Below are 16672 nucleotides of genomic sequence, written 5' to 3'. Positions count from 1 at the left end.
TATATATATATATAAACATCCATATAATTATATCCCTATAGATATCATCCAAGTAATAACATCAGGGTCGAGCACACGTACAACCCAAACACGTAACATCTCATCCAACGTATGCTAACACAAAGTAGGCATACGTAAACATCCTTAGTCGATAACAACTAAATAACATCGCCAATTATTGGCCATACAATAATATATGTATAAACATACGTACAAACATACAATAACATCATCCCAAGGCCTACCCTATACAAGTAAGCCTATACAAAATTATTTAAACGGTTCATCAAGCAAAGTCGCTTAGGTGTGCATGCTAGCCCAAAAACTTAAAAAGAGTAAAAAGAGGCATCATGAACTCACCTGACACAAGCACGAGTTCACCACAAGTTAGAGAACCCCTAAGTATCCCCACAACTCAAAAGCATGTCGGTTTAGATAAAAACATTACTAACGACACCGAAAGGACTCGTTTATCCTACTAGATGTTCTAGCATGGTTCGAGTTACCTAAAGCCTCGACTTCATCAAACTCATTCATAATAGCCCCCAGGGCCTTAAGTTTACCAACACAACCCTTAGATACTCCTAGGAGTAAAGAATTCCCAAATTACCCCCGGAAGCACTAGGTAATACTAACACGCGCGTTTAATAGTCGTTTAGGCAAATAAAATCCAACTCAGCCCTGTGTGGACCACATATGATAAATTCATAGTCAACAAGTCCACACGACGCTACACGAGTCAAATGGGTTGGTAACTCGCAAGTACAACGCACCAACTATTCAACAAAAGTAATTGCGCGTTATACAGACCCGTTTGACTAACCGACAACCAATTCAGCCCCAATACTTATAAAAATCATTTTTCAACAGCTCGTATATTTAACTGAAGCAATCCGAACTGAATTGGTCATCACTTACTTCATCCCTAGCGTTAAACGCAATAATCTACCATTCTAGCCAACCGAAAACTATCTTTCAAACTACAACTAGTTGACCAATCAAACTAACACCAATGTGCATAATCTTAAAGTATGTTATACTAGACATACCTAGGAAGATGTTGGTGCAAAAACCTCCACCAAAACAATCCCGGAATTGCTCAATTGGACAGCCACCCGGTTATCCTAGAACAAGCCGTTTATTGATCAATACGCGAGATATAATGATCAATTAAGGTGTAAAAGACTTGGGGAAACATAGAACTAACCTTCAATTGAAGTTTTAGACTTTAACTTGGCTACAAAAAAAGAAAAACGAGGGGGTGTGGCTGCTGTCTTGCTGCCGATCGGACAAGGAAGAAATAGGGGGTTAGGGTTTTAAGTTTTATGTTATAATATAAAATGTTTTATCCTAGCCTCTCCAAGATGAAGGATATGGCAACTTGAAAGAAAAGTTAAATGATTTAACATACCAGGATGACGAGAAGGTTTCCGAGGAATGTCGGTTAAATCCCGAGAAATATACATACTTTACAAGCTTTGAATCTTGAACCGAAAATTAACGGGCGTTACATATGTTAATGGGTGTTGTTGATGTTTAATGGATGTTTATTTTTAATGGTTGTTTATGTTTTATTATCATAGGATCATAGTGGATCACGATAAGAAATTAATTCTAGTAATTCTTATGTACTTGTATATCGGCTTTTTTTGGAGGAGAGGTTTGAAACGAATGTGAGACAATGATTCGGCTATGATGGGGCATAAATAAACGTTAGAGTTATTGCAAGGAAATCTCAAACAATGCATTGAATTGCTACGTATGTTTCGTGAATCATTTGTCCAACTATGTGCACTTTTTAAGTCAAATTATTCGTTAAATGATAGTAAACATGTATTGGTTGAGGAAAAGATGGCTATGTTTTTTATGATAATCGGTCATAATCAACGTTACGTAGTTATCAAGCATAGTTTTTTATGATAATCGGTCATAAGAGGCTACAGCTGGTTTTTAGAGGAGCGGTTGGTGCACTAGACGGATCCTTGATACATGCTGTTGTCCCTACTAAGGAACAAGATTTATATAGAGGAAGGGGAAAAAGGGATTGTTATCAAAACGTATTAGCAATTTGTGACTTCAACATGATTTTTACGTTCATCGTGGCCGGCTGGGAAGGGGTAGCACATGATTCTAGAATATTATCAGAGGCATTATCAGATCCACATGTGCCATTCCTGTTTCCACCACCAAGTATGTTATTGTTTATTAGTTATTTCTATCTTAGTTTAATATTATAATTAACTTGTATATCTTTACAGAGAAATATTATCTTTCTGATGCCGTGTATGCGCACACACGAGAATTTATGGCTCTGTACTGTAATGTGAGATATTGGCTTGGAGATTTTCGTCGGAGACGTGCATTGACAAATAAAGAAAAATTTAACCATACACATGCAAAACTTCAGAACGTCATTGAGCGTGCTTTCGATGTCTTGAAAGCACGATTCCCTATATTGAAGAGGATGGCACCATTTCCGTTGGAGACACAAAGGAACCTTACAATTGCACGTTTCGTGCTACATAATTTTATTAGGAAAGAAGGTTTGAGCGATGAGTTGTTTGAACAATACGATCAACCCAATGTGTCATTCAGAAATACTCATGTGCACGTTGATGTTGATGAAGACGAGGTTGAAGCGCATGGCACTGCATCAGATCGTGAATATATAACGCAATTACTAGATAAAATTGCGGAGCAGTTAATGCAAAGTACCGAACAAATTATTTAAAAAAATATTCTTGGGGGGGGGGGGGTGGGGGTTATGAATATTATTGCACTGTTGTTTGACTATTATTTAAATTTCGATGTTGAATGACTTTTTTTATTTAAATTTCAGCTTATGTAAAGATTTCTATATTATATTTTAGCAGCCTGCAGACGCTAAAAAACAAACAGTTTTCTTCTTGCAGACTGTAGAGGTTTGGTTAACCGCTTCTGCTACAGATAATAGTAGATGTGGTCCGCAGACTGCAGATACTTTACCCCTGAAAAAACAAACAGCACCTAACCATTTGAATTACTCCTCTTATTGGAAGATGTTGATTGGACAAAATTACGTTTCTTTGATTTTAAAAACACCATAAATATTGACAGAAAAAACATATATAGCATGCTGCCTAATTTTGTTGATTTAATGAAGGATTGTACTACACAAAACATAACAAATAGAAAAACGGGACAATACACAATATTAAGTTTAGTCATAACTGTGGCATTTTTCTATTGGATGTTCATAATGTAATTGTAAAAACATGGAAATTATAAACATTACCGGGAAAACATAATAGCATACCATAGTCTACTGGATACGAAGTATAACGGTTAACTTCATACGACATAGATGATTATAAAATCCTTAATGTAAAAGTGTCTATCCCAACAACATTGTGTGTTGAATGTATATGAACAAAATATGTAAAGTTAAATAGTATTCAACTTTCCATAGGTATCACATTCCGCCAAGGCGGAAATGCAAGATGCGACGTCCATGGATTCAGAACGCTTGGACTAGAGACACAACTCGGTCATAACAATATCTTCAAATCCTAGGGTCTAGCCTAAAACAATAGATCTATTCCAACCATGTCGCTGACAATAGATACCTGACAAACATACTTAAAAAGTCAACATAATGTTGGTTAGTTCACGAGTTTTATAGTTAAAATGTAAAGTTGTTTTCAAATGAAACATCGAAAGTGTATACATAGTCTTAGTATGAAATAGTTTCCATTAAAATCATAATGTAATCATGACAATAATATGTAACTATTTTCCTTGAAAACATAATATATAAGTGTGACCATAATATATGAAAAACTACCGTTGAAAACATAGTATAGGCATGGCCGATGTTTGGAAACATATTCTTGAAAATACAATAAAAACGTGGCCATTTTGTATGAAAACGTATTCTTGAAAACATAATGTAGACCTCACGGTCGTAAGTAAAAGCGTTTTCCTCATGAAAACCTTTATTAATGAATTTATGTTCGTGATAAGCCCCTTTTAATGAAAATTATGATGATTAGCACGATAACCAAAACAAGTAGCAATGATCCTCCGTAGACTAGTTAAACCTACGAATTAATATGCTGACTCATGAGCCTATAACCAAGCCTAAACCTGTTAATGATTTGCCCAACATCACGACATCACATTAAAACGTTAGATTACACTGCACCCAGACGACCATGCGGATTGTGCAGTTAGTGTGACTAACCCTGAGTGGGGAGGTCAATCGCAATAGTACTATTCGCATACTCCTTGACTAAGTCCATAGTTAATGGTTATAGTATGTGTGTGGTACAAAACCACCTGAGGGTTGCGTTCACTCATGTTCACATAAAGATCGAATGTTTAATGGAAATATAAAATTTATCGTTTCAAAGATCGAATAATATTTATCTAAAGATGGGCATAAATATATTTGAAATCTTATAAGAAATAGCCATCATGTTTCTGCCCCGAGTTTTATAAACCATTAAAGAGTAAAAAAGGGCCGTGAAACTCACCTCAATCCTTATGCATATATAATGAATGCAGCAAGATATGAGCTCTTTATCGTATATGTGTAAGCATCAAGATATTCATAACAAGCAACTTAATATAAGTATTTGATCATAGGGTTAAATTAATACACATGTGATCGAACTTGGATCATCCATTTAGGTGCTACGACCCGTTAGTGATTTTGGAATTGCATATTACTTCTATAAGCTGTATTCACCAACTGGTATTATCCTTTAGTTTCACATTTGTCGCATTATTCGTTCTCTTGAATGTGTGTTTAAGCATACACGCTTATTAATATATGTATAAAAATTATAATAATTGTTATTGGTCGTCTAACCAATACGCCATGCTTATTCATATACGTATATAATAATAATAATAATAATAATAATAATAATAATAATAATAAGAGTTATTATTCTTCGTCTGACAAAACACCACACCATGAGTATACCGAATTTAATAGAATTGCATTTTATATATATAAGTTTGTTATAAAATTCCAGGTACACAACTCCAATAAATATATAGATTTGTGTATGTAAGTATATGCATATATAATTGTAAGTTGATTATATTTACTTCATCATCTAAAACGGTCATTTATGTAGTTATATATTATTTAATATTGAGTAAATTGAATGAAGATTACGCATATAATTACCAATAACATTGAATGATGTTTTCACAGTGTTTTTATATAGATACAAAAGGTTACTAACATATTTATCATTTCCAAATACACTCGCTTTTTAACGGTTTGTTGGTGATACTATACTATTTATTTGATTGTCTTGTGATTTTTATCATCATTACTATTTGTCAAGTTTTAATGCTGATGTTAACATAAGTAATAAAAGTGAGTAGTAAACAGGAACGTCTGCCATTATTTAAATTCATAGTGAAGATATTTATTGTTTATCGGAATGTGTATGTTAGTAAGTTGTCAAGATGATAATAATAACTTACATGACAAAATATTTACGGCGTTGACTCTAATAATAATCGTTATACTAAGATCAATACTTAGAATTTGACGCATAAATAAATATGACAATTTATTTATTAATTAACAACCTTCATTCGATAATTACTCGACTGTCGTACATCATTTTTTTTATCGTATTAGTATGTTATTGGTTGGGTCGGGTCGGAGTAGCGGGTGCGATGTCCCGGGTTGGTACCTGTTTTGTAAATATATCAGAGTAGCGGGTTCATTTTAGCGGAAGTCTTATATATTAAAATATTAATTTACATTGACAAAATTACCTGGGAATTAAATACCCAAGTTTTCGGTTACAAAACATTGTTATTATTATTACTAGGATTATATATAATCAAAATAGAGCCATCTCGTGCGATGTTCTAACATCATGACTCCATATCCTTGTATATTACTATCAGCATTTAGTTACCTGCATGGGTTGGAAAACACATCAGCTATATGCTGGTGAAATGTTGACTCGATAAAACAGTTTATAACAATCGTTAAATACAAACGTAGTTTTCTGTTTCACAAACTCAGCAGGAACGCCTATCATTCCCGGGATTTGTACCACTTCCCTACACACACAATTCAAAGGTTCCCACACACACAATTCAAAGGTTCCCAGAGTACATAACCCCTGTTCGGAGACAGTCTTTCCCCTAGGTTATGTAACCCTGTTGGAGAACTGGTTATAACTGACTTGGTTTTGTATGGCAATTATCAGTTATGTATGGATCTAGACATATGTGTATTCGGTATGAGTTGCTTTTTATTATCTGTTTTGTATTATAACGATTTTAGTGATAACTCATGCAAACATTTATTAGACTCTTTGCAAGAAACAACCTGTCTATTACAAGAGTAAAATCAGTTTAGACCATAAAAGGTTTAACGTGTTCACATTGTGTTGTCAATTCGATGATATCATAATGAATCATTTCCTTAGTATGCTATTAACCTATATTTGTAATAGGTATGCATAAGTACCTAATTGGTATAACTTGATTATTCAGCAGACTTTAAGTCTGATTCAGTCCAGCAGACTTGAGGTCAGATCAGCAGACTCTTAGGTCTGACCTAACCTTAGTAGAGTTATAGTCGTTTTATGAAAATACTATGTATTTACATATGACGTTTGGTATGGAACGCTTTGGCCTAATAAAGTCTATCACGTTGGCAAACTTCTCTATTTAAGTAAACGGGTCCCGCTGTTGATTGAGATGTGTACGAATTACTTACCTTAGGCAAGAAGAGTCTACTAATGATATTCCCCTTCCAGTTACTACATGTCCGTCAAAATAATAGTTTTGATAATATTACCTCTTGTGGAAATAACATCTTTGCTTTGTAAAACATTACATGGAAAAGATTTACAGTTTAACGACTATACCCTTAACTAGGTTTTAAGTAACTATGTAAATATAGAATAACTAAAGTATAATCATACCTTAAACAACTAGTCGGGAGTAAGGATTAAGAAAGTTGATAGTGTGTCAGCTCGTGCTTCGTTTATCACAGTAACAGGTTGTTAGCAGCGTCTCGGCACCTCGTTTCTTCACGAAATCAAGCCCTCGAAACCTCGGAACACCCTAGCATGATTTCCTAGGTTAACTATGTGAAAGTGAAGGTGAAATGGGATGGTTTGAGGTGAAACCCATAGCTGCCTATTTATAGCCTCGACTTGAGCATCTTTGCGTCGCGCGAACTGCTTCAGGGCCGCAATCGTCTGCATGTCAATCCCGTGATGCCACGTGTCAACACGTGGTAGGACACGTGGATCCGATTACTTAGCCTTGTTTCGCGTCGCGCGAAGGATTCTTCGCGTGGCTCGAAGATCAGCCTTTCTTGATTTGTGTGCCAGCAACTTCGTGTGGTGCTAAGTATATCGGTCTCATCTTTGCGTCGCGCGAAGATGCATGAAAACCAGAATTTTCATTTTCAGCCCCTTAACTTACAAATTTGACATTTTTAGCCCAAAATCAAACGGGGTATTTCACGGTGTTACAGTTGAAGCTCGGTTCATCCTTCTTACCGTATATTATTATATATAATAATTGTTTAAAAATATATGAAATGCTTGAGCGTGCGTTTATACCTTACCGCAAGTGTCGGTGCATGTAACTAGACGGAATATACCCAATCGTCTCGTTGATCACGCATTGGCAAGCTTTGACCAGAGTTGGCCTTTGACTACGTTTAACCTGAGCGGACTCAAGTTGACCAGGTTGTTTATAAGGCCACGTTAATGGTTTTTGACATAGAGCCGTAGATGGGTTCGTTACAAGAATGTACAGTAAAGTTTCATGTTTGTTGGGTTCGCCAAAAAGCTCCGACTTACGGAGTTAATGCCACCCAAGTATGATAGGCCCGATTTGCAAGATGGCATACAAAAACTCACACGAAACAAGAGTACCGGAGGTGGATGGCACCCTCGCCGAAATATCGGCTCTGGCCGGAAAGGTTAACGGTCGACGGAATCTTGACTTACAGCACCATCGTTGTCCCAAACAAACCTTCTTCTTAGCCATCGTCATCTCTAGCAACACCATCGTCCTTAACCACCATCAAAACTGTCGCCAGAAAAGCAGCCCGCGGCGGAACCCTAGCTGCCGCCATTAGTTTTTACAGAAGACACGTCTCTCCCATGACCTTTAGCCACCGTCGTCGCAGTAACGCTACCACATACTGAAGCTGCTGCTACTGACATGAATGAACCATCTTGAACCGCCGTCGAGAAACCGATTTACAGAGGTTTGACTCGTCGGCGCCGTAGTTATGCAGATTCATCAGGCTCACAAGAACACTACCATCTTCAACTATAGTTTGCTGATGTATTAGGTTCACCTGGAACTACTTCTTTCTGCCGGATTTTTCTTTGACGGCTCGGTTACTGGAAAAACAACGGCTGTAACATTCTTAGGCTTGTTGATGGAAGGAATGAAGTTAGGAGGAGTTTGAGAGTTATTAAGTGGGTGCTTTAAATACGAACCCATTCAACGTTTCACTTTTCGCGTTTAGACTCGCTAATTTATATAAGCTCTTTCGTTGAAGATACTAACACTGACAGTTATATTCAATACTTTACACAAGGGTTAAATTATTTTATGTTGAAAATCGATAATATTCTGTAATGAATCGCGTATTCGAGCTCATGAGTTAACTTTACACTTTACGCCTCGCATTATTATTGCAAATAGTTTGTTTCGTTCAACAAATTATACTATTTTTCATATTCGATCGGTTCTTGTTTAAAATAGATAACATTTTGGTTCATATTATCTCATTAATATTTCGTGTGTGGTGAACGAAGACGGCTGTAACGGTGTAATATGCACCGCATATGTTCGTGTATTAGTAATAAATACAAAAGAAAATATTTATTAATAATCAACTAAATTAACATGCTTATAAATCATTAATTCAATTCGGTTCTCAAACTTTTAATACTTATATATCATGTTAATGAATCAAAAGTGAGGGTTGTCACAATAGGTAAATTAGGAAACCAGAAGATTTGTTTGTAGGAATTGATCTATGAAAGAATTTCAATTAATTTAATGAATTCAATAAGCTTGCCTATTATAATTGAGGGATGCTTGAATTTGGTAACAAAGTATATTGAAGTTTTCGTAGTTAAATTTAGGAAACATCGAAGATTGCTTTTAGGAATTGATATATACAAGGAATTCTACCATTATAATCTGATTATAATATTATAATGGAGGGTTGTTTGAATTTGTCAACAAAGTAAATAAGTTTGTTAAAACAATTCCATACATATTTTATGCGTTATTTCTTGATAGACAATGGTAAGTTGACTAAGAAATGCAGAAGTTTATTGGTTAATTGGTTAATATATGATATTTTAGGTAAAGGAAATGAGCTTGTTAGTAGAAGATCATACCGTTTTTGTGCTATAATTTTTGTTTTTGATATACAATACAGAATTGAGTAAGAATACGACAAACTGTAATGAGTAATTATTTGAATATCTAACTCATAATATTAATACACGAAATATACAAACACAACTAATTATTTACAACAACCATTACTTTAAAAGTGTCTAACCCACCAATATTGTGTATTGAATAAGAATATTGTGTTCTGAATATGAATTAATAAAAAGTGTATCGTTAAATAGTAATAACCTCTTAATAGTCTAATTAGAAAACACCAAAATTCGTTTCTTTGAATCGGTTTTTATATGGACTTTACTAAATCGTGATATTATAATGGAAGGTGATTTGTATTTATTAACAAAGTAAATGAGTCTATTAGTATAATTAGATACATAGTTTGTGCCTTATCTTTATATAGACAATACCCAGTTGACTAACGAATACAAAAACTGAGTTTATTAAGAATTTGAATATTTAAGTTTGTTTGAATGTTATAAAAAAGGAAATACGCTTCCTTCTCTAATTTCACACAATGTTTGTGTCTTAATTTTTGCTACACAATAATTAATGCGACTAACTAACAACTCCATTAGTCTAGAGTTACTATTTTATGTAATATCACAATCATAAAAATTAACATATGAATTGAATTGTTTACTTTTGAATAATATTATTTATTTTTAAATTATATAATTACCAAGAAATTTTGAGAAGCCTTAGTATGTTGGAAACTATAATGATGGACCATTAGACAGATGTCATTTGTCCAAAAAACATATTGCTTTAATAGTATAGGTAGATTGTAACAACTATAACGCTTTGTTCCTGAGTTCACCTAATGAGATAAAGTAAAAGAAAGAATTTTTGTTTTGTTTTTCTTTGTTTCTTATTTTATCTTTTATTTCCTTTTCTCATTTCTTTCAAATTGGAAAGAAAACATTTCCTTTCAAACTTGCTCTTTATTTCTCCATATTTTCCTTCCATTTGTTTTCTTTTCCTCCATTTAATAAAACTCAGGAACATAACTTCTCTCATTTCCTTTCTTTTCTTAAAAAAAATCTCTTGAACTCAATATTGTTTTTCTTTTCTTCCATTTCATTTCTTTTCCATCCTTAAATGAACTCGGGAACGGAGGGTAGATGTGTGCATGTTTTTTCTTTGTAATTTTACATAATCAATTCAATCCTTTTTGATACTTTACAACATGGTACCATAACAGAGTTTAAATCCAAAAAACTGACCTGCTCATCATCAACTTCGCCTACAAACCACAGCCATGATATGGCCACCATGTCCGAAGATGGTGACCAGAATAATAACCTTTTCATTCAACCGGCCAAGACAAAAACCACACCCGATCTTGCCCCGATAAGACAAAACCAAAATCCACATTTTTTTTAATTCATCCTCAATTCCAATTAACCACATTCCTATCACCGGACCCAATCTCACAACAACTCCAGCCACCAGTAATAATGTCGCCGGCAACAACGACGATAATCAGATTTGTGGCGGATTCGGCGGTGTCGCAACGACTATTGAAAAAGATGGGTTCATGGTAACAGGTAATGGGTTTCAGGAAATCTCAAACCCTTATTTCAACAATTATTACAATTTAGTCCCTGGAGAAACAAGTGTTGGGCTTTAACAAGATTATCAAAGTCATATAACCTCTTTTATATGAAAACGCAGGGGATAATTAAGTTTTCAATCTTGTTATTTAGATGAATATAAAACCGATTTTATATGTAAAACCCAAAACCCAGATCATATACGAACCTACATGCTTACCAACACAAACAACCATAATAAGTTCATGCATGTCAAACTTTCAAGGAGTTAACAAGGTTGAAGAAGATAATGGTTGAATGACGAGTCTTCAAAGGAGAAAACCTCAAGCTTGTATACCCTCAAGCTTCCAACAAACACCCTTGTAGCTAGGATTTTACACTTGAAAAAAAAACTTCTTGTTCTTCCTTCCTTTTGGCCGAAAATAGAGAGGGAGAGGAGGAAAGTTTTTTTTTTTTGGTATCTTGAGAGAGAGAGAGAGAGAGAGAGAGAGAGAGAGAGTTGGGAGTTCTTTCAAAGCACTACCTAAGCCAACCAACCAAAACTATTGCATGTTTTTGAATTATAGAACAAGAAAGAGGGGGGGGGGGGGCACTCTTTCACCCTTTTCAAAATTCAAAATCCCTTTTTTTGTTTTATAAACTTTATGTTATGCAATTTTGTTTTTATAAAATGTAACATAACATGGTTTAGGTAACATGCAAATGCAATGGGCTTTACATATAGTTATTTTGCCAAATTTAAATAACATTATAAAATGCCTTCTCTCAAGATATAAATCATCCATATGATTTATTTATTACACAAGTACAATGTATTTAGAAACCATTTTCCAAATATCACAAGTGTTAATATTTATTTAGTATGATCATATCATCTATAAACAAACATTATTAGCGTTTGTCTAGCTTGTTATTGGGTATGACCCGACTTGGATCATAACGTACTAGCCACATCAATTGTAATATGTGTCTTGGGAAGACCGAGTCCAACAATCTCCCACTTGCACAAGATACATAGAAGATTGATGCAAGTAGTAAATACCGCCTAACAAAGGTTTACTACCCCTAATATGCATGACGAAGTTCCATTCAATAACATCATCTCCTTCAATTCCCTTACTTGAAATGATTTAGGTGAAACTATCATTTATCCTTTTGCCTCAGATGCCATTTAAAATCCGTAGACATAGAGTGATCATTCTCTGTTGATTTAACTTAGCAGACATTAGACATCTTACTCTCAACGAATAAGAGGGACAAATCCCTATTGACTACATATGTCTCTCATAATCACCTTGTACTATACCTGATCTTAGCCTTATGTACTGTCATGTTTCAGAGCAGCGAAGAACTAAGTCAAAGTATAATATTTGGTGAATATCAAGATCCAATATGTATCTCAGGTCAGAGGATACTATGATATTCGCCTTTACTCAAATTCACTTATAATCAGTCACAAAGATTCCATGTAGTAATATTTTAGAGCGAGTCAGTCCAATATTTATGTCCCATAATATCTATGAACCTTGGCAGCAACCTCTTGCTCTATATTCATACCTCATGAATATTTACCAATCCAAGTTCATAATAGTCTTATCTTCATACTTGTTCCCACAAATATGAACGACTACGGACATTTAGAATAATTAACTTATTCATGGATTTAAACATGCTAAAATGGAACATAACTCAAAATGTCATAATCATAAACCTTAATCATATGAATGAGTGAAAATAACAATTGTTTTGATATCCAAATATTAAAATAGATCAAATACAATCACTAGAATATCGAAGTCCTAAGGCACAAGTGTGACCTTCATGCTTTGGGCTTTCAAGGATCTTCATGAGTGAATCCGCAATGTTTTGATCAGTGTGAACTTTGAGAATACGTATCTTTCCCTTCTCAACTTCATCCCTTATTTAGTCTCCGCTCAATGTGCCTCGTCTTTTGATGTGCACGAGGTTCCTTGATTTGAGCAATCTCACCCTCATTATCACAAAATATCTCTAGAGGGTCCTGAATGGTATGGACCACCCCTAGGTCAGCAATGAACTTCCTTATCCATGAAGCTTCTTGTGCTGCCAATGAGGCGGCGATGTATTCTGATTCTGTGGTGGACAATGCTACCACATCTTGTTTTGAGCTCTTCCAAGAGACTGCCCCACCATTCATAATGAAAACATATCCCGATTTTGATCGAGAATCAGCTCAATCAGTTTGGAAACTCGCATCCGTGTAAGCCTTTACAACGAGTTTCTCTTCACTAAACCATATATTAGAAACATGTCCTTAGTCCTTCTAAGGTATTTCAATATACTCTTAACCGCCATCCAATGGCTACTTCCCGGATTTTGTTGGTATCTACTTGTCATGCTCAAAGCACATGACACATCCGGTCTAGTACATATCATTGCATACATGATGGATCCTATAGCCGATGCATATGGAAGTCCTTTCATTTTCTCTTGCTCATCCTTTGAGTTTGGACATTGAGATGCACTTAATATCGTTCCTCTTTGAATAGGTACCAAACCTCTCTTAGAGTTATCCATCTTGAACCTCTTCAAGATTTTGTCAATGTATGTACTTTGGTTTAAACCTATCAACCGCTTTGATCTATCCCTATAGATCTTTATTCCCAAAATATAAGCGGCTTCACCAAGATCTTTGATGGAAAAACAACTCCCAAGCTAGGCATTTACATCTTCCATGGTTGGAATGTCATCGACATACAATACTAAGAAAGTGATGATGCTCCCACTAGCTTTCTTATATACACAAGCTTTATCAGCGTTCTTGATGAATCCAAATTTCTTAACTTCTTCATCAAAACGGTGATTTCAACTCCTAGATGCTTGTTTCAATCCATAGAATAACTTCTTTAACTTGCATACTTTATTAGGATATTGTGGATCAAAAAAACCTTTGGGCTGAACCATATAGACATCTTCTTCAAGATGCCCATTTAGAAAAGCGGTTTTGACATACATTTGCCAAATCTCCAAGTTATAATATGCAGCTATGGCAAATAATATCCTAATCGACTTTAGCATTACCACAGGAGAGAAGGTCTCATCATAATCAACCCCTTGAGTTTGAGTAAAACCTTTTGCAACAAGTCTTGCTTTTTAAGTATCCAAGTTTCCATGCATATCGGTTTTCTTCTTGAAAACCCACTTACTTCCAACCGGTTTGGAATTAAGAGGTGGTACAACCAAATCCCATACTTGGTTGTCATGCATGGATTGCATCTAAACGTTAATGGCTTCAAGCCATTTGTCACAATCGGATTGTGACATTGCATCATGGTATGTGGTGGGTTCATCTGAATCTACCACATAGCATCCATCCATGAAAAATCCATATCTTTCGGGTGGATGACTAATTCTACTAGATATGCGAACGTTTTGTGTGTCTTGATCAACTATTTGATCATCCTCAACAACCTCTTGTTGATTGCTAGTATCAACCAAACGTGTATCGGCTTGTGTTTCTCGATCCTCGATTTCCACCGTTATACTAGTTCCTTCCATAAGGAACTTAGTTTCCAAGAACTCAACCTTTCAAGCAACGAACACCTTTTGCTCGGTTGGGTTGTAGAAATAATATCCCATAGTCTTTGGGATGTCCTACAAAGATACACTTAGTGGATCGGCTTTCAAGTTTGTTTTGGGTGTTGTTCTTAACATAAGCCTCACAACCCCATACTTTAAATATAATAATTATTTCCATTCCATATATCAAAAGGTGTCTTCTCCACTTTCTTGGTCGGGGCCATATTTAGAATACGGGCCGCGGATAGCAATGCGAAACCCCAAAATGATAGAGACAATGTACTTCTAGCTATCATAGATCGAATCATATCCAATAGAGTTCGATTCCTCCTTTCGGACACACCATTATGTTGTGGTGTTTCGAGTGGAGTAAGTTGTGAGATGATCCCACAACTCCTAAGATGATCTTGGAAGGTATCACTATGGTATTCACCTCCTCTATCCGAACGAAGTACTTTGATGGTTCTATTGAATTGATTTTTTACTTCATTTTGGAAGACTTTGAACATTTCAAAAGCTTCATCTTTGTGTCTTAACAAGTACACATACCCATAACAACTATAATCGTCAATAAAGGTAATGAAGTATCTTTCACCATTCCTTGTCGTTGCCTTAAAAGGGCCACATACATCCGAATGTATGATACCTAATAAGTCTTTTGCCTTTCGTTTGTTCCACTAAAGGGTTCCTCGGCCATCTTTCCTTGTAAACAAGATTCACACTTATCAAATGAATCATCTTCATTTGATTCCAACAGACCATTCTTTTGAAGTGTATGTATTTGATCTTTGTTTATGTGACCAAGGCGACAATGCCAAAGATAGGTCTTACTCAAATCCACTTTGAGTTTCTTGGTGCTTGATTGGTACAACGTGCTACCAACGGACGTGTTATCATAAACTAATTCACAAAATATCATTAGACGCTATTGATTTAAAATAAAAGACATCATTCATAAAAACACAAATACAATTGTCCACAAACTTCAAATCATAACCACATTGTCTTAAAAGAGAAACAGAGATAATATTCCTAGTTAAACTAGGAGCATACAAAATCTTTTACAAAATAACTTCCAAACCATTTGGAAGCTTCAAAATGTAGTCTCCTTGGGCTTCGACATCAGCCTTTGCTCCGTTGCCCATGAAGAAACTTATATCTCTATTCTTAAAATGATCACTTCCTTTGAACCTTTGCAACAAATTGCAAATATGAGTTCCACATCTGGTATCCAATAGCCATGTGTTATAAGAAACAATATTAAGATCAATGTGAATCATGAAAGTTGTACCTAAGGTTTGCCCCGCATCCCTCTTTGCTTTCAACTCTTTGAGATAGGTTGGACAATTCCTCATCCGATGTCCTATCTCACCACAACCAAGGCACGGGTCCTCCGCGCTAACCTTTAGCTTATTTTCCTTTGCTTAGGGTGGTTCCGCTTTAGCCTTCCCTTTGATCATACCCTTGACATGTCCCTTACATTTGGCAACCTTTGCTTTAGGTTTCGGGTGATGCCTCTACCTATTTTCACATTCATTGATCATGAGAACTGTTAAAACCTTTTTACCCATTCCTACTTCGGTCGTTTTGAGTATTTCGTGAAGCTCACCAATGCTCTTGTCCCATCCATTCATGTTATAATTCATTACAAAAGTCTCACATTTCTTAGTTAGGTCATTGAGGATCAAATCCGTGGCTAACTCTTTTGAGGCGTGACAATTTAGCCGCTCAAGTCGATCAATGTGGCTTTTCATCTTAAGTATATAAGATGAGACCGATTGGGTTTCTTCCATACGACATGCATGAAGTGCTCGAACCGTTTCGAAGCGTTCCACCCTAGCTTGTGTAAGGAATATTTCCTTTAGTTGGGTGATCATTTCGTATGCCGCATGATGTTCAAAATCCTTTTGAATCTCGGGAATCATAGTTCCCAACATGAGGCAAAAAAACTTGCACCGAATCCTCGGTGTATTTCAACCAATCGTTATAGGCTTCAACATCGTCAATGTTAGGTTCATCGGGAATGGGATCGTCTAATATGTGGGATTTCTTTTCTTTCTTGAGAACGATTCTTAAGTTTCGATACCAATCCATGAAATTGTTATAGTTGAGACGATCCTTATCGAGTATGGATCTTA

The 16672-nt window shown here is 35.5% G+C and overlaps 1 protein-coding gene across 1 annotated transcript; it reads left to right on the top strand.

Annotated features, from left to right (window-relative positions):
• The first annotated feature begins 1916 nt into the window (after positions 1-1916).
• Positions 1917-2731, top strand: LOC143593497 (uncharacterized). The gene is made up of 2 exons (XM_077073113.1): positions 1917-2190; positions 2259-2731. The coding sequence occupies exons 1-2, from the start codon at positions 1917-1919 to the stop codon at positions 2729-2731; spliced, it is 747 nt and encodes a 248-aa protein (XP_076929228.1).
• Positions 2732-16672: the final 13941 nt, after the last annotated feature.

The sequence above is a fragment of the Bidens hawaiensis genome, unplaced genomic scaffold (genome assembly GCF_021521415.1).
Source record: "Bidens hawaiensis isolate Kalapana, Puna unplaced genomic scaffold, B.hawaiensis_p1.1 tig00042277_1, whole genome shotgun sequence".
NCBI lineage: Eukaryota > Viridiplantae > Streptophyta > Magnoliopsida > Asterales > Asteraceae > Bidens > Bidens hawaiensis.
This window is presented reverse-complemented; position numbering and strand designations above follow the sequence as displayed.